This window comes from Pyrgilauda ruficollis, unplaced genomic scaffold, assembly GCF_017590135.1.
Source record: "Pyrgilauda ruficollis isolate IOZ18807 unplaced genomic scaffold, ASM1759013v1 scaffold183, whole genome shotgun sequence".
In the NCBI taxonomy this organism is placed as follows: Eukaryota; Metazoa; Chordata; class Aves; order Passeriformes; family Passeridae; genus Pyrgilauda; species Pyrgilauda ruficollis.
Window position 1 is genome coordinate 1 of NW_024517318.1, and position 24,323 is coordinate 24,323.

General features: G+C 37.4%; 1 protein-coding gene across 4 annotated transcripts in view; it reads left to right on the forward strand.

Moving 5' to 3' along the window:
• The first annotated feature begins 666 nt into the window (after positions 1-666).
• PACSIN2 (protein kinase C and casein kinase substrate in neurons 2) overlaps positions 667-24,323 on the forward strand; it is a 30,732-nt gene continuing 7,075 nt past the window's right edge. Inside the window, exons 1-8 of one of the 4 annotated variants that reach the window (XM_041464753.1) lie at positions 667-686; positions 5,345-5,455; positions 16,282-16,438; positions 17,172-17,407; positions 18,075-18,230; positions 19,271-19,446; positions 21,883-22,003; positions 24,064-24,188. In XM_041464753.1, the coding sequence (XP_041320687.1) occupies positions 5,396-5,455; positions 16,282-16,438; positions 17,172-17,407; positions 18,075-18,230; positions 19,271-19,446; positions 21,883-22,003; positions 24,064-24,188 (1,031 nt within the window). In that variant the 5' untranslated portion in view covers positions 667-686; positions 5,345-5,395. Of the gene's footprint in view, positions 687-4,194; positions 4,264-4,746; positions 4,771-5,344; positions 5,456-16,281; positions 16,439-17,171; positions 17,408-18,074; positions 18,231-19,270; positions 19,447-21,882; positions 22,004-24,063; positions 24,189-24,323 lie in introns of those variants that run through there. The other 3 variants (XM_041464754.1, XM_041464750.1, XM_041464751.1) reach the window with 3 other exon arrangements.

A 24,323-nucleotide genomic window follows, 5' to 3' on the forward strand; every position in this document is an offset into this window, starting at 1 on the left:
CTAATTTGTCCTAAACCAGGACATTATGTTACTCAGGGTTATGAATTGCTCCTATGAACAGATAGCTTTTTGTTATTTAATGTCATTTGCTAACTGAAAAATGTCTAGGTGGCAAATTATTCAGTTATCCAAACTAGAAAATCTAGGAATAAACATTGCTCTCAGTCTCAGAGGAGTGTGCCTGGTAGGAAATAAGCTTGCAGAGTCTGTAACACAGCATGCATTTCCTAGATTCCTTCCTTTAGTGCTCACAGTTCACCAAATAGGTTGCTGTCAACTTCTTTCCAAAAATCATTTGGTGGATGGCTCTGCCAACTATAACATAGAGGCTGAATTCCCCATGAAACAGTGATTCAATAACCTTTTATGGACCTTTCTCTGGTGTTTGTTGCTGTAGTTGTTTTTTTTTCATGGAGACTAATGGATTATGTTAAATCCCTGTGGAGGAGGGTGCTATTCTGCCGATTTTATAGATTGAAGAAGAGCTAGAACCAAGCCATCAATTTGAGACTCTACCTTTAAAAATCTAAGGCCTAACTTCTGTTACAAAAATGCAGTCATGTCTACTGATTGCAATTAGAAGACTTCACAGCATTGAGGAGCAATGTAAACAGTAAACAGATTCCAACCCTGAAGAAATTGGGAACTCTTATAGCGCAAGTTCTTTGGACAAAATAGAAAAGAAGGTAACATCTAAATTGCTTTATTTAACCAGAGAATGAGATTGGGCATATTCATGGCAGGTATACTTGGTAGCAAACCACTGTAGTTCACAGTATTTATTTCTGTACATGGAAGTCTTGTTTCCTTCCTATTCTGTGTGGAAGAAAACCTGAGAATTCACTGAATAAGAAGGAAAAATATTATAGCTGAAAATTCTTAGGAGCAGCTAATTGAAGTTGAGTCATGTCCTTATACATAAGTAAATCACTCCTTAGTTATGAAACTTGGTATCTTGAAGAGTCAGATCCATGGTGACAAATGCTGTCATTCCAAAAATAAGTTTAAAAGGTAATGTGACCAGGTGCTTTTCTCTTCTAGAGGCTGGTAGACTGTTTGTGTCTCAGCTTGTATCTGTAGAGTCTCTGGAGGAAATGCATGACAACACCATTTGGTTTTCTAAGTATGGATTCTTTTTTTTTTCGTCTGTATCTCGTCTTGAGGATAGTTAATCACTGGAATAGGTTGCACAGAGAGGTTGTGCCATCTCCATCCCTGCTGGTTTTCAAGATCCATCTGCATGAAAGCCGTGAGCAACCTGTGCTGATCATGCTTGGAAGGTTGCGTCACTCTTAGATGTTTCTCCGTTGTGGACCAGTTTGTCACCTAGGGCCACAGTTTAGTGATTGCCATGCTTTAAAGCAGCCTATTGTACATGGGACTGTAATTAGATTTTTTTGTTTTAATGCTGTCTTTTTGAGTATAGTGAAATATATTTAAAAATAAACATTATCTTCCAAAAGAAGTCAGAATGTTGAAATCTCACTTTAAACAACCCTACCTGTTTCACAGTAAGAGTTCATCAAAGTTATTTGTTATTAAAAGCCTGAGGGGGTTTAACTGAAGGATTTCTTTAAAAGCCTTTTCCCATCTTCCTGTTGAAAGATGCCTTAAGACAAATTTTGAGATTCAGTGGATATTATTTCTTAACAGTGTGCATTTATTGCACAGAAAAAAAAAAAAATTAAATTGTTTCAACATGAACAAAGCTAGGAATTTTGCAAATTGCTTTCAAAATAATATCAAAACCAACTTCTTGAGAGCCGTGGCAGCATCTTGTGTTCAGCTGCTTTTGCATGTGGTATCTGAAGGTCTGCTTCTTATTATTAGTTAATATTTTCTAAAATCCTTGTATGTTAAGCTCTCAGGATGTTTATAGCACTTCTTTTCACACACTGGGGCACTAGCAGTGAGGAAGAAATTCAAGGCCTGTAGCGTAAAGCATGGCTAGAATGTTCCCTAAGAGGAAGCTTTAAAAAAAGCCACCTTTATTTATTAAGGTCCATTTCCTTGTGGCAAAGATCAATGTATCCCAATTTACAAGAATTGCTTGAAAGTCAGGGCCAAGAAACCGAAGCCTTGTTTGTTTGCATCATTCCTGTAGCTATTACACTATGTACTGTTTAAGATGGAGTTACTTTCTGCACTTGGACTTTGTGATTTATTTTTAGCCTATATAATAAGCTCTTGTGGCTAAAGTGTGCTTGTGACAAAAGGCAGCAGGGGCTCTGAACTGGTAAGGCTTTCTCTGGGCTGCTTTTTTTGGTGGCTGTAGCGCTGTGCTACTGTTTGCTTAGCAGTTGGGGGACAAGAAAAAGGTGCTAAAGAGATGTGCCTGGAGTTGTGGAATGAGAAGAACAAAAGTGGGTGAAGCTAAACTGTTGTGAGAACATAGGAAGTGGGTGTGGCACTGTGCTTTCCTGTGGAGTTATTGGTTCTGCTGCAATCCAGCTGACCAGAGAGCCCCCAACTCTGTGAGATGTAGGTGATCGCTTGTGGAGAATCTGTGCAGAACTCATCTTTCTTGGTGTATCCATCTAAATTTTCTAGATTTTAAGTGACATCTGTAGTTGTTCATAGGTTTTCTTTTATAGTAAAATGGAAGACCTTGAAAAACAACAAAAAAAAAAGTGCAATGAACTTTACTTGTGAAATCTCTGCAAATTCACTTGGAGGATGGGAGGACCAAACCCTGACAAAAAATGTGCTAGAGGCCTGGCTTCTGTAATAATTCTATTTTGTGAGAGTAGTATGACTCATACCACTTAATATTCCTATCTCAGTATACAGTTTATTTTTAAGTAGGGCTGTAAAAACAGTGTTTTTCTGTACTAGTTGTTGCTATGACTTCACAATGTTTCCCTAAATGCGCTTGCTCATACTTTCTCACAGCACAGTATTTGGCATATTAAAACCTTAATTCCATCAGTATTTCCTGAGTGCTGATAGTTTTAATGCTTCTATGGAAAAAAAGGATAACTCCATGTATTATGTAGTTCTAGTTGAGGAGGAATAAAAGGGTTTTTTAAAAATCCAGTCACCACAACCTGTTTCTTCATTTAAGAAAATGTTCCTGTGTTTGAACTTTTTCAATCTTTCCATGTAACTTTTCAGAGTAAATTTGTAGGAATGATATAGTTTAAGCTATTTTGTTAAAGGTAAGTGGACACTGTATTATTACTTCATAACACTTTCATTGTCTTTTTTATCCATATTTGGAGGGAAAAAATAAAAAATACTGCTAGTGTGGTTTGGGAGAGTGGGATGGATGACTGGATGGGATGGGCTGAAACTTTCCTCTAAGTTTATACTTCAGAGTTTGTTCTTCCAAATTGCTGAAAACAACAGCTCTCCAGCTGTCTGACAGATCTCTTCCAAATGGCAGTGAACACTTTGGTTCAAAGATCTTGATGTAGAGGAGAAAAACTGCCCTAACCCTTCCTGACAACCTTCGGAACCTCATTCCTGCCTTGTTCTGCATGGCATGCCTGGCTGTTTAATTTTAAACTATTTTTATGAATTGGTCCAGCTAGTTGCAAGCTTACTGCAGTTCGGTTTCCTCCTTATACTGCTTTATAGCTGTCTGAAAAAGGATGTGGAAAAATACACTTGTGTTATCACAGATGTAATCTTTGCTATCCTGAATGTATTGTAAAAATTGTAAGGGACAAAATGTATCTGGAAAGAACACATTCCATGTAAAGGTGTGCTGCTAGAGAAACTGTCAATTGCATAGTGTTTAAACTTTTCCCTCTTGGCTCAGTAAAAGCACAGGTGGAAAAGCTGTTTTTTTGGTAATTACTAATAACAAAATTTGAAGACTGTTGCATTAATATGTAAAAATAATTTGCCTCTATGGGATTTTCCTTTCTAGTTTGCCATTTTGTAAAACCCTTAATATATTTTGGCTGTCTTCGAATTCTAACAATTGATGTACCTCTTGTGGTTTTTTGTTCCATATTCAGCTTTAAGGTTATGTAAGCTTTTTGTGAATTACATTATGTAAATGAATTGGATGAAAAACTGATAAGGAGAAACATCTTGTCTTCCCAGCCAGAGTAATTTTGTTACGTTTGTGCTTAAACTGTCCAAATAACTATTTTGTTTCAGTAGCTGGGTTTTGTTATGAACAAGTGCCTACCCTTATGGCATGGTTATTCTCTGTCTATTCCAGGAATGCCAGTTTGATGTTGAATTTTCCTTGCCTGGGAGGCTTTCAGTGCTGTTTCTCTCAGTAGCTTGTCCTAACCACTGGGCAGCAAGGTCAGGTTTGGAGATGTTTTCAGTCCCCTTTTGAAGGGGCTATGGTACTTTAAGGGGGAAGTAAGATTGAGAAGGCAAAAAAAAAAGAGAGGGAGCTTCAACTTACATTCTACTGATAAAAGTATTCATCCCACAAGGGGTGGTAAAATCTATTTACCTGTATATATCTCTGATAGTAGTTAAACTTGTCATGAGACATCCAAACAGGGGAACCTGGTGAAATATCTGCAGAGATCAGACAGAGATTTGTGTGTGTGTTTTGGGATGCATCTGTTTCCTTTCTCTCCTACCTCTTGGTCTCCAGCCCACAAACTGCATTTGTGGATGCAAGTGCCTGGATTTTTGTCTCAGTAATGTTTTTGATGTTAATCTTGCATGTTAGTTTAGGGTAATCCTAACCTTTTTCATACCTAGTAATTCATAAAGTCATCTGCTTCAATGAGGATAAATTATATTTTTCTTCATTGCAGCTCTGTCTATAAAAGTTAAAATGCCTGAACTTTTAAGGTAATGACTTATTTCTAATAAAGCTCAGAATTCAGAGCTGATGGGTTTTCTGTTTGTTTGTTTTGCTAAAATAGAACAATGACAAGGGGACATTTATTTTCCTTTAGATCAACAAATTTTTGCCTTAAATATTTCCAGTGGGTTTCATTGTATAACAGATTTCCAGTGGAAAAGGAATAGGACTCAGTGCAGGTTATTGTTGCGGAAGCAAAGGTCAGCTGATTGTCTTGTAGGAATGCTTTGAAAGTGGAGTAGTTAATGAGTAAGCATCTCACTGCTCAATCTTTTCTTAGGGTTATGATAGGAAATTTTATCATTAAATTAACTCAAGAGTCTAGTGAAATGTGATATAAGCAGATGCATTGAGTGTTTTATGGACAACCAATATATAAGAGCCACAAACTGCATGGTAGAAGTTTTCTGTTCCAAAATGCCCTGTGTGGTTACCTCTTGTTTTTATTTGGCATCTTTAGATATCAAAATACTGAATGAAGTTGCTTAACATAATTTTTTTTTCATAACTTCAAAACTTCACTTCATTAATAATGCTCATATTTTTTTTCTTTTTTTACAGATTCTGAAGGTGTTTAAGCTCTGAATACTTACAAGCTCTTCATATATAACAATGTCTGGCTCATATGATGATTCCGTTGGAGTAGAAGTTTCTAGTGATAGCTTCTGGGAGGTAATCGAAATGTTCTGTTCAATATTTTAATTTTATTTTTTACTCGTGTTGTAGAAAATCTGATTTTTGTGCACTGTAAATTGTGGCGAGAGCTGCAATACAAGACATATTGGTTATTGTGATCTGCAGAAATAGCCTTCAGGGTAGAAATTACCTTTTAGATTTTGACCTATTTCTTTTGAGGGCTTTAATGGGCACAAACTTGAGGATCATCCACTTGGGTATGGTATGGAATACAAAATTGAACCTTTGTCAATTTTTATTGTCAAGGAAGGCCATATGTGAGTAGCTTTTAAAATGATCAGTGTTAAATCTGAAGTAACAGTTCCAAGCTACTCTTAAGTGTACATAAATTAGAGAAGTAAGATACTGTGTGGAGGTACTGCCTGTCTCCTGTTTGTATCTAGATATAAGTATAAACTTTCTTGAGACAAGTTATTCTTATCTCAGTGTAAAAGCATACATACAGAAAGATAATATGAAGTACTTCATAATATCAGCAATTTGTGCTGCCCCAATCTGACAGAGACTTTCAGATGCTGTGATAATTTAAGCCCTGAAGAAAGGAAAATTCATAAAGCAGAGACACTTTTACAAAAACAAGTCTTTTCCTTTGAGTAAAAAGAAAGGTTTGGCAGTGTCAATACTGACACAATTGGAGGTAAGCACACTGTCCAAATTAGTGTATTCAGCAGGACAAACTTCTACCATTTGAGAGGGAACTCTTTTGAGTTTGAACTATAGCAAACATGAAAATGGCTTAGGAGAATCTGTCTGAATTTACCAGGTACCTATGTTAGACAGCTTGATTTTGGTGACCTGATATTGTACTTTGAAATGTAAGCTTTTCTAAACTGCTAAACTGTGCTGTTTGTGGTGACAACATACATTTTGATGCAGATCTCTCATGTTTTTTTCAGTATATTCTGTAAAAGGCCTAATGCTAGTGAGGATCTGTTGAGTACAGTTTTTTTGAGAAGATGATTACTGTTATGTTAGATATATTTGTCTTCTTTATAAATAAGTTCTTTTAAAATCACTCTTTTAAGCCTTGACCCCTTTTGTTGTAGGGGTGCTTTGTAGGATGACTGCAGACAAGCTGTGGGACCATTTGATGTATAACAACAAAGATTGTTCTTGTTAAAATGATAATTGGAAAGCCATGGCAATCAGGTGAAATTCCAGGTGACAGGAAAGAGTGAAACATTGTACCTGGCTTTAAAAGGGGTAGAAAGGAGAACCCTGTGAACTACTGCTCTTGGAGGTGTCTCTCAACTGGCTGTGATCCTGAGCAATCTGAGCTATCACACCTGCTCTGAGCAGGGGATTGAGCTACCTGATCTCCAGAGGGTCCTTCCAAATTCAGTTTTACTGTGTGGTTTGTTATGTGCTGAGGCAATGTCCTGAGCAGTCTTGCTTGCTAGAAGTGTTTCAAAATAAAATGAGGCAGTCAGGAAAAAAGAATTCTGGAGGGATATTTTGATGTGTGTTGGGATATTTTGATGTGTGTTGTGCATCCTATACTTGGCAGTAGAACGTGATTTCTGGCTGGCTGTTCTGTACCAAGCTGTTGTCTTCCATCAAATAATCATGTCTGGAAGCATAAAAGCTGAGTGAATGAGTTCAAATTTGTCCAAACATAATCATAGTTTACAGAAAATTTCAAAGAATTAAATCCAATAAAGTATGATCAGAAATGGCAATTACCTTAAATTAGTGCCTTCATGAAGGTTTGTTTAAATGTACTTGATACTTATTATAGGTGGCTTATTTGTGTTTGTGCTGTTTGTGACATATTTTACATCATTTTGTAAACACTACTACTTAAGTCTGTTTCCTTGGACCTGTGTATTCTTTCCAAAAGGTCAGGACTGCAGTCTGTTTCATAAGCAGTGTGAGTAGACTAATGTATAATGCATGAGCATACCTTTCTTTATCCTTGGATAAGGAAATGTTAGACTTCTGTATTGCAATCAGTTGGTTTCCTTATAGGTTTTTCTGTGCTTTCTCTTTTTTGATGTATAGTCATAAAGATTGTTCTTGTTGAAATGATGCTTGGAAAGCCATGGCAATCAGGTGAAATTCCAGGTGACAGGAAACATTGTACCTGGCTTTAAAAGGGGTGGGAAAGAGGACTCTGGTAACTACTGACCTGTCAAACTCACCTCTGTGCCTGGGAAGGATCATGGGACAGACTCTCTTAGAAGCTCTGATAAGGCACAAGGAGGGCAGGGAGGTGATTTGAGGCAACCAAGGGCAAATCTTGCATGACCAACCTTGTGACCTTTTCTAGTGGAGCGGCTCTATCAGTGGGCAAGAGAAAGGGTACAGATGCAATTTATGCGGATTGCTGTAAAACCTTTGACATGGTCCCTCATAACATCCTTCTCTCCAAGCTGGGGAGACATGGATTCTGTGGGTGGATTGCTGGATGGAAAAGGAATTAGTTGGGTGGCTGCATCCAGAGAGAAGCAGTCAATGGCTCAGAATTCCAGTGGACATTGGTTAAAAGTGGTGTCCCTCAGGGGTCCATACTGGGACCAGTATTTAATATCTTCATTAATGGCATAGAGGGATCGAGGGCACCTCCAGCAGCTTTGCAGATGACACCAAGTTGAGGGTGCAGTGACAATCCAGAGGGACCTGGACAAGCTCAAGCAGTGGCCCATGGGAATCTCATGAGGTTTAACCAGACCAGGTGCTGGTGCTGCCCCTGTCTTGGGCACATCCCTCTGTGTGATGGACACAGGCAGTGGATGAGCAGATGGAGCAGCCCTGGCAGAAGGACTTGGGGGCACTGTGGGTGAGAGCTGGCCCTGCCCCAACCCAGAACTCCCCTGTGCTGGGCTGCACCCAGAGCCCCAGGGCAGCAGGGCAGGGGGGATTCTGCCCCTCTGCCCCGCTCTGCTCAGCCCCCCCTGCAGGGCTGCATCCAGCCCTGGGGCCAGCACAGGATGGACAGGGAGCTGCTGGAGCCAGGCCAGAGCAGGGACACCAAGGGGATCAGAGGGATGGAGCAGCTCTGCTGGGAGGAAAGGCTGAGGGAATTGGGATTGTTCAGCCTGGAGAAGAGAAGGCTTTGGGGTGACCTCCTTGTGGCCTTCCAGTGCCTGAAGGGAACCCACAGGAAAAAGGGGGAGAGACTCTTGACAAGGGCCTGGGGTGACAGGACAAGGGGGAATGGCTTCACACTGACAGAAAAAAGGTTTAAATTGGATATCAGGAAGAAATTGTTCCCTGTGAGGACGGTGAGGCCCTGGCACAGATTGCCCAGAGGAGCTGTGTCTCATCCCTGGCAGTGTCCAAGGCCAGGCTGGATGGGGCTCTGAGCAAGCTGGGACAGTGGAAGGTGTCCCTGCCCATGGCAGGGGGGTAGAACTGGACGATGTTTAACATCCCTTCCAATCCAAGCCATTCCATGATACTTCTTGTTTGGAGTCATCTATCCAAACTAAATTTGACTGCATTTTAGTCTAAAACCCATTCTTTTCTATATGTTCTGAATTGGTTGGTTTGTTTCTGAAGACTGCAACTTTGAATTCTGGTCTTAATCTTTCTCTAAAGGGTTAAACAGCTTTGATCAATGTATTCTGTTTGATTTGATTAGAAAAGCTGTGGTGCCTCTGGAATGCCAGCTGAGTGCTTCATGGCTCAGGTGACAGGAAGTAAAGAACTCCTAATCAGTTTGGAAGTTATTTAGTTGCTATGGATTCTGACATTTATGCTCTTGTTAGAGGTTTTTCAAGATTTTTGACACAGTAAATTTTTTCTTTGTTTTCAAAGTCAGCTTGCAGTTTGTTAAAAGCCACCTTGATATGTTTTAGTGCCACAGCTGAAAGCAGTGAATGTATTTGAACTTGGCTGTGGCACAGAAGTGTGAATCTGGCAAGGTGAGCTTTCAAGTTTGTTCCCTCACACTCCAAAATAGCTCAGATTTGTTTACCTTTGAACTCTGCTGCAAAGCCCATCTTTTTCTTAAAGGCATTTGGGAAAGAATAAGGTGTCTGGAACCTAGCTGAAAAACTGATTGTCAAAGCTGTTTTTTGCTCACTGTATATCTATTGAAACTAAAGCATTTTCAGTTGTTGAAAGTTGGTTGTTCTGTTGAGCTGATGAGAACTGTACCTAATAAAATGTTGATAAGTGAACTTCAAAGCTTTTGCCATTGCTGTTGACAGAAATTTCATTGTCTTTAGGACATGAAACACTTTGTTCTCTATCAGTTTGCTGACTTTAGAAGGCTTTGGTTTCTTTTGGAAGGTCACTGCCTTTGCTATGGTTTCTTACTAAAAAATGTAAATCTGGAGTCTGTAATTGCCCGGTAGTAGATTGACTACTCTAACCTTGTCAGATTGCATATGCTCAGACTGTTCATGGAGCAGTTCAGTGCAGGTTACTTAATCTGTTAAACTTTTTTTATTAAGTTGCTATTTCAATACTGTTCATGGAAATTTCCAGTTCTGGCACTGAGAGTTAAGTTCAGTGCTGGAAATACAATACAAATAGTAACTGGTTTCCTCTAAAGGTTAGTAGTTTTTATTACAACACAGATATTGTTATCAGGTTCTGATTTGTGGTTGGGAAATTGCTGTCTTGTTGAAAGGGAATTGGAGAAGTTGCTGTTTGAACTTGTGTTCATGGTGATAGCTTACTGTAGATCTGGCAGTCAAAAAATGTGGGTAGGTCAAGGCTTAGGCAGGGGTAGTATCTTGTATCAGAACAGCTGATATGAGTCAAAAAAACAGGCTTTCAGAATTATATGTTTGTTAAGCGTGCCAAAGAAAAATCAGCAGCTTTCGTAATTAAATTGAAGTGGTATTTGGTAAACCCAAGATACTACTTTAAGGCTTTTTGTCTTCTAGCAGGATGACAAATCCTTTTCAGTAGAACAAATCCTTTTTTTTCTCCTAATTTCTTTAGGCGTTTAGTCAATAAAAGTACTTTAGGAGTCAAAGAATTTTGATACACCTTGCTTAGAGAACAAAGAATTGCAAAATACTAAGAAAATACTTTCTGAAGAGTAATTTCCACAATAGCACTGGAGGATTTAATCAAAGTTTCAGTTGTACTAGTGTCTTAAATTACCTAAGAGGTGGAAATTTCACTCTGCTAATTTATTTTTCTGTCAAGCCTCAATATACCTTGGTGTGTCTGGTTAAGCTCATGACTCTCTCTGGGTGCAGAAATCCTAGAGACTGAGGAATCTTGCTGATATGCTCTAAGAAGGTATTCCTTCATCTGTGTTAATTAGCTGACAAGGATGATGTGCTCTGGGTAATCAAAGGTTATTGCTGATAGCCTGAAGCAGGGTGGCAGCAGGTTTTCCAAGGGAAAGTGGAAAAGGTATGGTTTGAAAGCCTTTCTATTTCTTTCTCATCTATTATATGGAGTTTTAGCATTTGCATGACTGCTGTAAATGCATCATAATCATCTGGGGGACTTTCTGCATCCAAAAATAGACCAGTCCAAAAACTAGTTAGTTCCAACATTGTGTTGCTTCAGTTAAACATGAGAAGTGGGCATGAGACCTATTGGCTTTGTCCTACTGGAGTAGTTTGGAATGTCTGTGAAGGAATTTGGTATATTAATAATTAACAAAATGCATCATAAAGTTTGCTTTCTGTTTATTAAGCTCCAGCCTTATGCTGGTAATCACTATAAGGGATCTATTATAAAAAAAATGCCTTGGGCAAGATGAGACCAATGCTCTTGTTCAGTTACATACCTGTGAAGGTAAGGAAGCCAATGACTGAGTGTTCCTAGAGACCAAAGGAAGCATATGTATATCTTGCAAGGTAAGACATCAAAAGGAGCAGCTACCCTGCCTGTAGAGGCACTTACTTTAAATGAGCTCTAGGTCCCTCAGAGACTGTGTGCTTCCTTATTTCCCTGACTTTCTGCTTACATCAGCAATACGGAGCCCATTTATTGCAGGGGTGTTTCAAACACCTACTTACCCACACAGAAATAGTCACTGAACAGCTGCTAAACCTGCAGCTGAGATTATTTTAGCCCTGTGAGTGGTTCCCTTGGAGGACAGGACCTGGTGTGCATTCTGAAGTGCTGAACACAGGGCTTTTGTTGCATTCTGAAGGATTTGCTGAGAATCCAATAGCAATATAAGACTTTCAACCTCTCAAAGTGGAAGTTGATCCCCTGTGTAGTATGGATGAATTAAATTTGGCCTCTGTTTGCATTGCCATTGTCCCCTGCCCCCTCCTAATCACATAAAAAACCAACAAAACAACTAAAAAACTCCTTCCCAAAACAAAAACCCCAACCAACCAAAGCAAGACCCAAATGCAACATTCTGGATAAAAATATTTGGACTTTGCAATGGTAGATTCCTGTCACATAGTTGTTTTTTAAATCTCCTCCTAACTTTGAGCAATGGAATATTTTTCATTTATATTGCCAGTGTTTGCTTTAGTGGTGTATTTGGCTTAAGATTTTTTTTTGTGTGTTTAAGAGCTTCCTCAGGATTTTTCTTGTAACCAGGGGTGAATTTATATGGATAAACTTAAACTTACTCAGAGCTAATGCTCACAGGTACTTGGACTGTGTGTGCTAATTATGCACCAAGATAATTATTCTTATTTCTAAAAACCACACAGTGGTTGTAGATGTTTAAGCTGGTTGAAATGTTTGGAAACTTCTCGTTTGACGTAGCTGGAAAAAAATTTTCCTCATGGTTAAATGGAATGCTGGAAATAGTGTGTGTCCCTGTGTTGGCCATTGGTATGTGTGGGTTTGACTATGAACATTTAAAGCTTATTATTCTGTTTCATGCCTAGGAGTATTTGTCCCTAAAAATACCTTGTTGACTTTCTTTTGAATGGTTCCAGTTCATAAAGGCTGATTTGTAATGAATAAGCTCTGCAAGCTTGCAAAAAGAGTTGACAAATCTATCTGCAGGCATTTGAAGCCCCTGAAGTATTTATGGTATAATGTTTGTCGTGGTATGCTGAAATTACCTAATAGGAGTTTAGCAATAGCTGAATGTTTGCCACCTTCTGGGCTGCTAACAAATGAAAATACTTTTCTTTTTTCTCTCAGTGTACCAGAAAAACCTGCAAGGTGTGTTTAACACTCTAGGCTTTTGTGCTGCTCTATGAATATGCCTTAAAATAAAAAAAAGAGTCTAACAGTTGTGGTGAAGGAGCCAACATAATTTAAGACTCTCCCCTTGTGTTTAGTGCTGTGAAATTGTAGAATAATGAGGTTGCAAACTCTTAAGATAAATTCCCACTAAAGATCCTATCGGTGTCAGTGCTTGGCTCCCTTGGTAAAAGGCAAGCTGCCTGCACTGCCAACTACAGGATGATCAATGCCTCATCAGAGGATGCCTCTGTGGTTTTTTCTGGACCTTGCAGATTCCGTAAATCTTAGTTTTTGGCAGAGGATTTGAGGTGACATTGCTGTGCTCATGCCTGAGAGAAAATGATAAAATCAGAAGGAATGCTTTCTTGGTTAAGCTAAATGGAGACATGACAGCATCTATAGTGCCTGTAAGAGATAAATGGGGCAAAATAGGATCAACTGAGATTTATTAGCAGCAAAGCTCAGTATTTTTTGCAGTGGAAGAGGGTTAAAACTGATGGTTAATTCAAATTAGAAGAGGTAGGAAGAGTGACACAAAACTATGAACCACAATTTTCTTGGAATGAACTGATTACATTTAAAAAGTGACCATTATAATGGTATTTTGAAGAAATAAACTCTTGGTTATTTCCTTTTGAAGTGTTTCTGAGAACTAAGGGTAAACAGTGAGTGAATTTGATATCATGTAATAAACTATCTCTTTCAGATGGATGTATTGTTGATATTAAAATGAAAGTGGGGTTATAGTTTTTTAATATCTATTTTTCTACTTGAAATGCTAAGAAAGTTTGTAGTCTTACAATTTACCCTTCTGAAACAAATATTTTATGTGTAGGACATGAAGACTTAGATCTTCATGTCATAACTTCATGTCTTAGTTGTTTGCTCTCTGTTTAGCAAGAAATAGTGCAATGCTCAGAATGATCAGGAAATTATTCTAACTAGCAAAATTATATATGTTCATGTACTATATAGGGCTAATTGAGAAATCTGAAAATTGCCAGGCATTATGTAAAATGGCTCTGACTGAAACAAAGAAGCACAGGATTTTTTTTTTCTTGTGTTGTTCCTGGGGTGAGTTGCTACAAATAAAAGAATTCTTCATTTTTAATTTGCTCAAATACTTCTTGTGAAGGGGAAGGGGGAAGTCTTGCAGAATGTTTGCCATTTACCTCAGAAACTGGAGAAAAGAGTCTTGAATAAACAATGTATAAGATCATGTTTTTCAGAGTTCAGGGTGTCTTGAGTGTGTTTCTAGGTTTTTCAATTATTGTTTTAACTTCTCTACAGTTAATCTAGTAGTTCCTTGACAACCTAAAGACTGAACTTCTTTTCCCTTTACTTGACTCTGTGGCCTAAGGACCTTGTGTCTCAAATCTTATCTCCTGCAATGATAAGCTGCACATTCTACATCTCTAAAATGTGTCATTGCAGTGTCCCTAACTTAAAATGCAATTTTTAAAAGAAACCACTAGGTTTTCAAAATGTTACCTGCCAAGTTATATAACTTATGTTCTCTGTCATGAAACACAGAAAAAATGCTGTATTTCCAAAATTCTAGCATTCCTGATAGGGCAAATTTCAGTATAAAAGGCTTTCTTTGCAATACCAGGTTATTTTCTAGTATTGTAGGCCTGGTTCCTCTTTATACTGATTCTAAAGTGTGGTGCCGAGTTCCTTCAGTCCTTCTGTGAGGAGGAGGAGAAGGAGATGGTGGGTGAATTATCTGTGGTGTGCATGCAGCTCTTTAAAGGTGCCCTTATGTGATAACAGTGAATGGTCACAGTTTAGCTCAGTTCAGTTCTTGGAATACCTGCATGAAATTTGGCAACTGCTTGGTGTGCTACCATGAGGTTAGAGTTTGCTCAGAATGAAAGGCAGCCAGCTCTCATTCAATATTACCATTTAAAAAGGTAATTTAATAGTGAGAATTTATGAAAGGAAATGTTCGTGCTACAGACATAAATCCCTGGGCTCATAACTGGAAACACAAATGGATGCTAATGTAAGGCTTCAGTAGTTGTGCCAAGCTAACATAACCTGTTTCGAAAGTGTGCTTGATTGTGAACCTACAGCTGGAGTAATTTTGAGCAGATGAATGATTTGTCTTTCATTACAAAGATTGTAGGTGTTCTTGGAGGTGTTTAATTCCCTTAACACTTTGATTACGTATGTATAACTGCCTACTTCTCCATTTCCATTTCTCCTGAAAATAGAAGGTTATTTTTCATACTTTCTTGGTAATAGATGCAATTAGTTGACATGGATGCATTGACTCTCTCTGGTAGCTTCTTGTCTTCAGTTATATTGTGGCTTATGTTTAAATGGGCAGGGGGTGTGTGTATGCATTTGTTTACGTGATTTAGACAAATCAGGGACTGCTAACTAATGGCTTACTTAGATGCTAACTAAATTCCTTTGATCTGTTGAAATGGATCCAGTCCAAACCAAAAAACATGCTCAGATGAATTCTTTGAAGCCACTAAGAGAAATGGCTTTGTCATGTCATTGATGGTTTTGATTTTTTTTCCCAGATTTAATGAGAAGACCTAGCATATGTCTGTATTTATAGCATAGTCATTTATTCCTCCAGCACTTAGTATAGGGATTTTTTTCCCCTTTTAAGAGTATTCCCCTATATACTGTTTTTCTCTGTCAGATGTGAAGCAGATATGATTCAAATGCAAAAATGACTAACATGCTTTGAGTATTTGAATATTTAATCTACTGCCTTGCTGCTAATCTTTGTTTTTCAGTCAGGTAGTTTGGGCAGATAAGAAACTGGCTGTGATATTTAATAGCTTGTGCAAGTTCTCTTAACAGAGCTCTTAGGTCTTGTTTAATGTTTACAAAAGCCAGCCTGAGTGACCTTGAATTCAGTGGAAATGTTACTCTGGGAGCAGTGTAAGGCTTTTTTCCCTTTCAGACATTTAGATTTGTTATTCCATGTTGCTGTGTGCACAAAAGTGAAAGGGGAGTGTTAATTATATAATGGATGTTCATTATATAGTGTACATTTTGCTTCATGTCCTCATTTTATTATAGCTTGTACACTGAGCAACTGTGGGGGGTTTTTTCTTTAGTATTTACAATTCTAAGTATGGTAACTCCACATCACTGCTGTCAGTATCTTCTCACATTAAATTCTAGAGCATGCTTTGGAAATAATCGCTATCTGGTTTTTCAGCAGTGACTGCATTCTTAAAAACTATTAATATGGTTGATAGAGATGTTGCAATGCTCCTTTGCATGTCTCTGCAGTTTTATTAATCCTGAAAACACAGCATAAAATTAAGGTATTAGGTACTTGATAATGAATATTGAAGAGGGAAAGTATACTCTATTATTTCTTTTAATTTTCTCCACTATCTAGAACATAAACAAGAAATAATAATGCAGAACAATTGTGGTGACTGCCCATGATTACATTGCAGACTTAGTAAAATATAATAAAGCTTTCACTTTTTAAATTACCAACTTTCTTTTACAGGGGAACTCGTAGCCTGTGCTGCATTGTTGCAGTTAGGTCTTATGAATAATTTATGATTAATTTTAATGTTTTAGTTAGGTTTTATGATTAATTGATTTAAGATGAATGAACCTGATTCCATAATTGATTTTCCTGCTGTATTGTCTTACTCTTAGTTTACAGTATTTCTGTTAATTAGAGATTTCTCTTGTTTTCAGAGCTTTCAGTCAGGAATTAAGTCTTTGTCTCTTGGTAGGTTGGAAATTACAAGAGGACAGTAAAACGAATTGATGATGGCCACAGACTTTGCAATGATCTCATGAATTGTATTCATGAACGGGCACGGATAGAGAAGGTGTATGCTCAGCAGCTCACAGAATGGGCTAAAAGATGGAAGCAACTTGTGGAGAAAGGTAATGCTGAGTTTGAACTCTGACAACTTTCTCAAATGGAAAAAAAATGTTTCTGTATTTCTTTGTTTTGGTAAGTACAAAGTAGAAATACTGTATGTTTTAGCCTATAATGGAGTTTTTGCAAGAGGCTCAGTAATGTGACAAATAACCAAGCTTTTTTGGATAAAAACCCGACCAAGCAAAGCCCTGCTCTTTTGCAAGTTTGCTTCCTTCTTGCTGAAGCAGATGAATCTTGCCTCCAGTACTGAGTTATGTTCTAGAGAACTGTCTGTTTCTAGATAATTACCAGTAAAGTTTGAAAAGGGATTCTGAATAACAAGGGGGCAGTGACTGTGGGGGAAAGACTGGTAATTAAAGACCTAGGCATTGCTCTAATGGAAGGCTAAGGTGATAATATTTAATATATTCTGCAATAGTTTATCCTTCCATGGTTATTCGCCCTTCCAAAATTATGTTGAGAAACTGAAGGCAGTTCAAAGGGGAGCTCACATGTGGAATACTGAGAACTGTGGTACAGGGGTAAGGACTCCAGACTAAATTAATATTATTTTTTCAGGCTTAAAAGTTTGTAATACTCTAAATTTATGTGAAAATAAATTGTTCTCTTTTCTAGATTTGCATCAGCATTGCTGTTTACAAGTGAATATAAGTCAATAGTTTCAGGTAGTTTCTTGGGAATATAAGTTCCATGTGGGTAATGGTTACTGAGAATGACACTTTTTGTTGTGTTTAGGCCCACAGTATGGAACAGTAGAAAGGGCTTGGTGTGCTTTTATGTCAGAAGCTGAAAAAGTGAGTGAACTACATCTAGAAGTAAAAGGTTCACTGATGAATGAAGATTTTGAAAAAATCAAGAACTGGCAGAAGGAAGCCTTTCATAAGCAAATGATGGGAGGATTTAAGGAAACCAAAGAAGCAGAAGATGGATTTAGGAAAGCTCAGAAACCCTGGGCAAAAAAGCTAAAAGAGGTACAGCAGTAGATTATGTATTAGCTATCCTGTGTTATAATATACTAATGTTTCAAATCTCTATAAGGGAGTAAACTCCCTGTTCTTTCTGCTGGACCCTCCTTTCTCTTAAAGATCTCTTGCTTTCTGTCCTCTTCTGAAAAATAAATATTTTTATCTTGATCTCTCCTAATCTTGGTGAATTCAGTGAAAATCTGGGAAAAGTGAAATTTAAGCTATCATTTTAACAGTATCTTATTTCATGCAATTGAAAGTTATTAATTGCTCAAATAAATGAGGGAAAATGTATTTGTGGGTTTTCCCCCCCTCTCATATAACATTATTCTTAAATAACAGGTTGGTAGAAGAAAAGGGAGCAGGTGAACATGGGCATGAGTGAGAAATGTTTAGTTGGGGACTTTCTGTAAACCTTCTGTTGAGCCTGTTCAACACTTCTCTAAGCTGTATGAGTGACATTTCTTGTATGGTGAAAGAATTCCTTACATTGATTCTTACATGTTGTTTATTCTTTGGCCTAAATGAAAACAATTTCCCCCTCTCCCAAAAATAGAAAAATCATCCTGAAAACAAAACCTAACCATTTCTTCATTGCAACATGATTTTATGGCTAAGATTTTATGGTTGCTGTAGACTGTTCCAGATGCAAAGACTCAAATCGCTTTTGTAGGTGGAAGCTGCAAAGAAAGCTTATCATGCTGCCTGCAAGGAGGAGAAACTGGCTATATCCAGAGAAACAAACAGCAAAGCTGATCCAGCACTGAATCCTGAACAACTCAAGAAATTACAAGACAAAGTGGAGAGAAGCAAACAAGATGTACTAAAGGTATACTGAATGTTTTTTGACCTATAGCTTGTGCATATTTAAGCTCTTTTCCCCTCCTGAATGTGCTGTGAACACCAGTTCACATAGCTCTCTGTCAGTTCCAGTTCTGTACCAAAGTTTAGTTTTCTACCAAAAATGTGTTCTTGCCAAATTTTTCTTCTCTGAGGATGAATAATGTATGGCCTCTATTTCATTTAAGTACTTTCAGCAGGGAGCTAAGCACAGTAAGCCAGCAAACTTCTAGGGCAGAGTTCTACTTATTTACTAGTGAGAACTGCGCTATTTCACTCAAGAATCTGAGATACAGATTCCTAAAACTTGCTGACAACTACGTATGTCATCATTCTTGACTGCAGAATGCATATTTTAAAAAATGAAGCTGATATAATCCACTTAAATAAATGCTGTTCTGTTACACAGTTTGCTTTATCTCTTCAGAGGGCTGCTACTGAGAGGTTTTTAATGTGTGATGTCTTTTTCCTTTGAGAATGCTTTTCTCGGATCTGGAATGTTAAGTTGCATCAGTTGGGATCTTTTAATTCCTGCCTGTGGACTACTTCTGTAAATTAGAGCAGAGTCTGAGGTTGTATCTGTTAGCTGAGCTCACAGTGTATGCAATTTATGTTCACAAGGATGTACACAATGTTTGGGGGTTTGGTGATAACTCACAGTACACTATGTAAATTACTAAAGGAGAAAAGACAGCACTTTGAAAGATCTCCAAATACCTTCAATAACTTGAAAGACTTCCTGCTCTGATTTACTCTGTAACTCCTTCGGTTTTTATCTTTAGAGTTACATTAACATTTGTCATGGTTTCTCTTAAAAAGCCAGAGAAGAGGCTTGGAGGTTTATTGTAACTGTTTCTGCAATTTACTTAGATAATTCTCATTGTGCCCTAAGTTGGGTACAGTGGTAATGAAAAAGAGTTTGCAGTCTGGCAACTTCTGGTCTAAACCTTGGCCATTACTTCATTGATAGGTCTGTGTTGCAGGGCAGCAATAAAATATATTGCTAACAGTTTGGTTTTGTACCCCCAGACAAAAGAGAAGTATGAAAAGTCACTGAAAGAATTAGATAATGCTACTCCTCAGTATATGGAGAACATGGAGCAGGTATTTGAGCAGTGCCAGCAGTTTGAGGAAAAGCGGTTGCGTTTCTTCCGAGAAGTGTTACTGGAAGTCCAGAAACACCTTGACTTGTCCAACGTTGCAAGGTAAAACTGCTAGACTTCAAAATTAATACTTTTCTGTGTAAAGTAATAAATGCTTCAAGTAGATCAGAGTTCAGAGTTCTGTTTTCTTTCTAATGTGTTGCTTCAGTTTAAAAGTGCAAGTGAAAGAGATTAATTCTTTGTTTTGTCTAAAATGAGATTAGCACCTATCTCTAACATTTGCCAGAACCAACAAACCTTCATTCTTGTGGTATTTTATAATCAAGTATGTTCCAATTAGAAGGGATTCAGCACTTAGAACCAAAAAATGCTGGATCAAAGATTGGGAAAAGAAGGTCTTGGTTTATTATGTGTCTTGCATGTTTATTAGAGAACAAACTGGAATTTATTAGTGTAAGACAGCATGAAATTTGTAGTCAATACATTTATTGTTAAAATATTAGAGCTCAGTAATGAAATTACCTTGATCTGGAGATGAATTTAAGATCCATAGGTTAACCACTACTGAACTCTTGTCCACCTTAATTTCAAAGTCTGTTCTTTAAACTGTCATATGTATCAAGCATGTCTTGTATTTTGTTCTTTCTGCCTGAGCCTTCACTGTATTCCAAGAAAGCCCTCACTGTATTTGCTAGGGAGCTCCAGACACAGGAACACTTGCCGTGAGTGCTGTAACTATGGCAGTATTTTACATCCCACTTCTAACAGCAGAGGTCATGTGCACTCTGCTTAGCACTTCAAGTGCAAGGAGAAAAGGAAGAACTGATTTTAACCTGAGTAGTGTCCCAACTGGCTTGCTATACTGTCATACAAATGCTAATGCCGGCATGAGGAAAGGGCGTGGCACAGCGGCAAGAACAAAAACAGAGCAAGCAATAGGTAGGGGCAAAACCAATTATTTTGGCATCATTACCGTTTTGGGTGCCTTCAAAGTTCTTATGGAACTGCTGTGGGAGATACTGTCAGAGTGGAGAGATGGTAGAATTGCTGCCCATTTGATTCAGTTTCATCAGGTTAAATGAAACTACAAATCAGAAATAAATGAGAAATAGTTGACTAAGTGGACAAGGCTGGGGGAAGACCACAGAAAATTACCAAGTGGAGAGGTAATGATTTCCTATTTAAGATACTTAGAATTCCAGGAGTCGTCATAGTAAGCGTCAAAACAAAGAACAGAACTATTAGGGTAAAACCAGGGAAAAAGCAGCTGTAACTGTTGATCTGTTTCCTTATCTTTGCCTCTTTAGTACAGAGATAAAAGACGTAGAATTACTCATGAAAACAAAGTTTGATTTTTAACTGTAATGGTGCTAAAGAGCACAGTCCAAAAGATAACCTGCCATGTTTTCTAGAGATGTAGACCTAAAGTTTATTGCTGATTTAACTGATGGCTGGTAATGATGTATTCCCTTTCTCAAAATACATGCCTCTCTATTGCTTAAATACATTGAAATGACTGGTGATGTAGGAAAAAACCCATACTGTGTATATGTTAAAGCAGTCAAGTATTGTATAGAAATTGCGAAATGTGGAAGTGTATTTTGAGAAAGTTTGACTCCTTGACAATGTAGCACTAATGAATTCGAATTCTAAATTTTGTGTGATTTGGTCTGGAAGGATTTTCACAAATACTCTACCTTGAGTATAATAGCAGCTTAACTATATATAAAATAATATAATAGCAGTTCTGTGTCTCTTATTTTAAGCCTTGTGACTGTTGTGTTGAGACTTTCTTAAACTCTGAGTTCCATATTGCACCATATTGGTGGCTTTAATATAAATGTATTCTCATGCACATTGCCATGTGCATGGTCTAGGATCAGAGCTGTGTCTGCAACATGACTTCTGTTAATGAAAAACAACTAGAGAAAAGATAAGAAAAAGTAGTAGGTTCTTTTTCACAGTGTTTGATACAAATAGTGTAGTTAGTAAAATCAGACAGTGCCCAAACCTGTAAAAGCAGTTAGCAGATACTATACCTGTATAGGAAAATGTTTAACCCATTTACCTCTGCTTCAAGTTTGGGGGTTTTATTTTTATAATTGCTTACAATCCTCACTGGATTAAAAAAGAAGTTTTCACAGAGTCCTGTGGACTTAGCACAAAACCAGTTTCTACTGCCTTGTAGATAAGCTTTGAAATTCAAGAAACTTCCAAGACTGCAGTTCAGTTGTTTAAATACAGTCCTATGTATATATATTTTTTTAATGACAGCCAATTAAATTACACAAGAGTCATAGTTTTAAAATCTGGTAAACAAAGATTTTATGGTGTGATGAACTTTGAGCTAATTTACTAATTGGACTACTCTTCCCTCTTTACAGGCACTTAACAGGTCTGTCAGTTTTTAAAAGTCTATCTTGCTATAAGTTTTTTCAATACTATTGGGAAATTTAAAATATTTTTTTAAAAAACTGCTTAGGGATTTGCCATGATTCTAAATGTGATACTGAATTAGAAGACAAATTTGTTTTTCAGTTACAAAAATATCTACCGTGAGCTGGAACAGAATATCAAAACAGCAGATGCTGTTGAAGACCTGCGGTGGTTCAGAGCTAATCAAGGTCCAGGGATGTCGATGAATTGGCCTCAGTTTGAGGTAAGGTCACAGTACTTAAACGACAGAATTGTTTTGTCTAGTTTTTCCTCTTTACTTTTTGTAATATTTCTTTCTGGTGTACTTCTGAAATTTAAGCTCCCAGCACTGAATCTTTTTGTTTTGCAAGTCATAGTGTTTTCTTATCTCATTTTTCACTGGACCACAACTTTTAGAGGTGGTTATGTTGAGCATGTCTTTAAACAGAAAATGGGTAAACCAGAAAACTACAGTGCCTTTTTCTAAGCTTAAGTCATTACTGAAGTTGTTAGCCCTTGTTTAGTTGATACATCTCTGACACCTGCATATGTTATCCTTTATGTTTTACTTCTCCCCTTTGGTGGGAGACTTCAGTTTGAATTTCCTTGCTGTTAGCAGGTAATTGTAGCGTATGCTGCAAAGACTCTAAAAAAGTCTGAACTGAACAGTTCAAAATTTGAAATTTGATACTTAAAATTCAATACTTCTCTATATAAAAAAGAGCTCCACCTTTACCCAGTTAGTCATTTTATTGCTGGATGCCATTTTCAAAAGAAAGGAGTTTTTCTAAGTAGTGTTCTGATACCATAGCCTACAAGAAATACATACAGAAATGTGTTAGTGCAGATCATACTACTCATGTGTGATAGCTAGAAGTGGAATGAGTTGGACCAGAAACATGGGTTTAGTTGAAATAAGTTCTAGAGATTAAATTAATTAAGTGGAAGCATAAACTCTGGAGTGTTTCAGTGTTCCCTTATTAACCATAAAGGAAAATAGCACTTGTTTTGAAAATACCAAGTAACTTTAAATTACAGGTTTGAGGAAGAAAATTCATAACTGTACTGTAGCATTTCTTTGCCTGAAACACTGATGTGCAGTTACTTCTGTGTGGGGAAATTACTATCCTTTTTCTTAAACATTATAATTAGCAAATTAAATGCACCTGTTACTGTTTTTCCTAATCAAGTTTTTTCTCATTTACATGCTACAAGGATGATGTAAGTAAAAAAGTCATGATCAAATGACTATGAAATTGCATTGTAAACTGCAAATATGCATAGGTCAGTGGTCTTTTAACTGTGGTAACTCAGAAATCCAATATCTATTTTACAAAGTTAAAATAATGAAGTATTTGAAGAACTGTGTGAAATGCACTGGACTGACATAGGAGTAATAGGAACTCTGAAAACTTCCATTTCCTGATAAAAAATACTTATGTCAAATGCCATCTTTTGTATAGCAAACTCTCTCCTGACTTTTTTTTACTTTTAAGACTTCTGAGAGGAAACATGTCTCAGCATAGGATATTTGCTTGCATCCACTTTATTTTCTGTTGGTTCCTGCTTTGTATCAGTATAGTGTATGTAGTATAACAGGATATCAAAGCTTAACTTCGAGTTGGTGCAGGAGCTGTGTTTAGGTCTCACCATGCCTGTCCCATCTGCCTCTGAATAGTTCAAAATATCAAGAAGGGTCTACAAGTGGCATCATTAGTCTTGTCAATATTTGTGTTGATTTGAGCCTTAACTCTTATAGATGGCTTTTTAGGACAATGAATTTCACTAAATCCAGAGTGAAGTAACTTAAGGGCTTAAATCTTAGGCACAGATTTAAATTAGCTTCTTCTTTCTAAGTCATCTGAGAGTGCTTCTAGAGAAGTAAGCCCTGTCTTATAATGGCTTTTTTAATGGAATGTTAGAGTTACCTTTTAAAGCCAGATGTCTTGGCATTATTTGAAACTATGAGCCCTCACAGTACATCTTTTAAATATCTGTACTGGCCAGCTCTTTTGATTGCTCCAGTTGTGTGCCACATGTCTGGTATTTTAAGTCTTTTCAAGGGGTTCAGAATACTAAAGAGGGAAGTGCAGGTAACTTTGGGATTTTGTGAGTGGCACAGACACCTGTTTGCATTGCTGGAGTAGGAACTAGATGAGAATTGTAAATGAAATGTTTGGAGTCTTTAGTAATTATTGATAGTGTTGTATATACAGATGTATGTTCCATAAGTCAGTCTGAAAATTAAATGTGAAATTACTTGTTCAATTTAATTTCTCAATCACATTTTGCATTCATTGGTAGGAGTGGTCTGCAGACCTGAATCGCACTCTCAGTAGAAGAGAAAAGAAGAAGGCTTCTGATGGAGTGACTCTGACTGGCATCAATCAGACAGGAGACCAAGTTTCACAGCCTAACAAACATAGCAGGTAGCTTTTTCTGTGCCTATAAACACTAACTGGAAAAGATTGTTGCCTTCAAATGCACTAAGCTCTATGGGATCAAAAAGTCACTGTCCAATCAAATTATAATTATCATTATTAAAAATGCAAGCATTTTTAGTG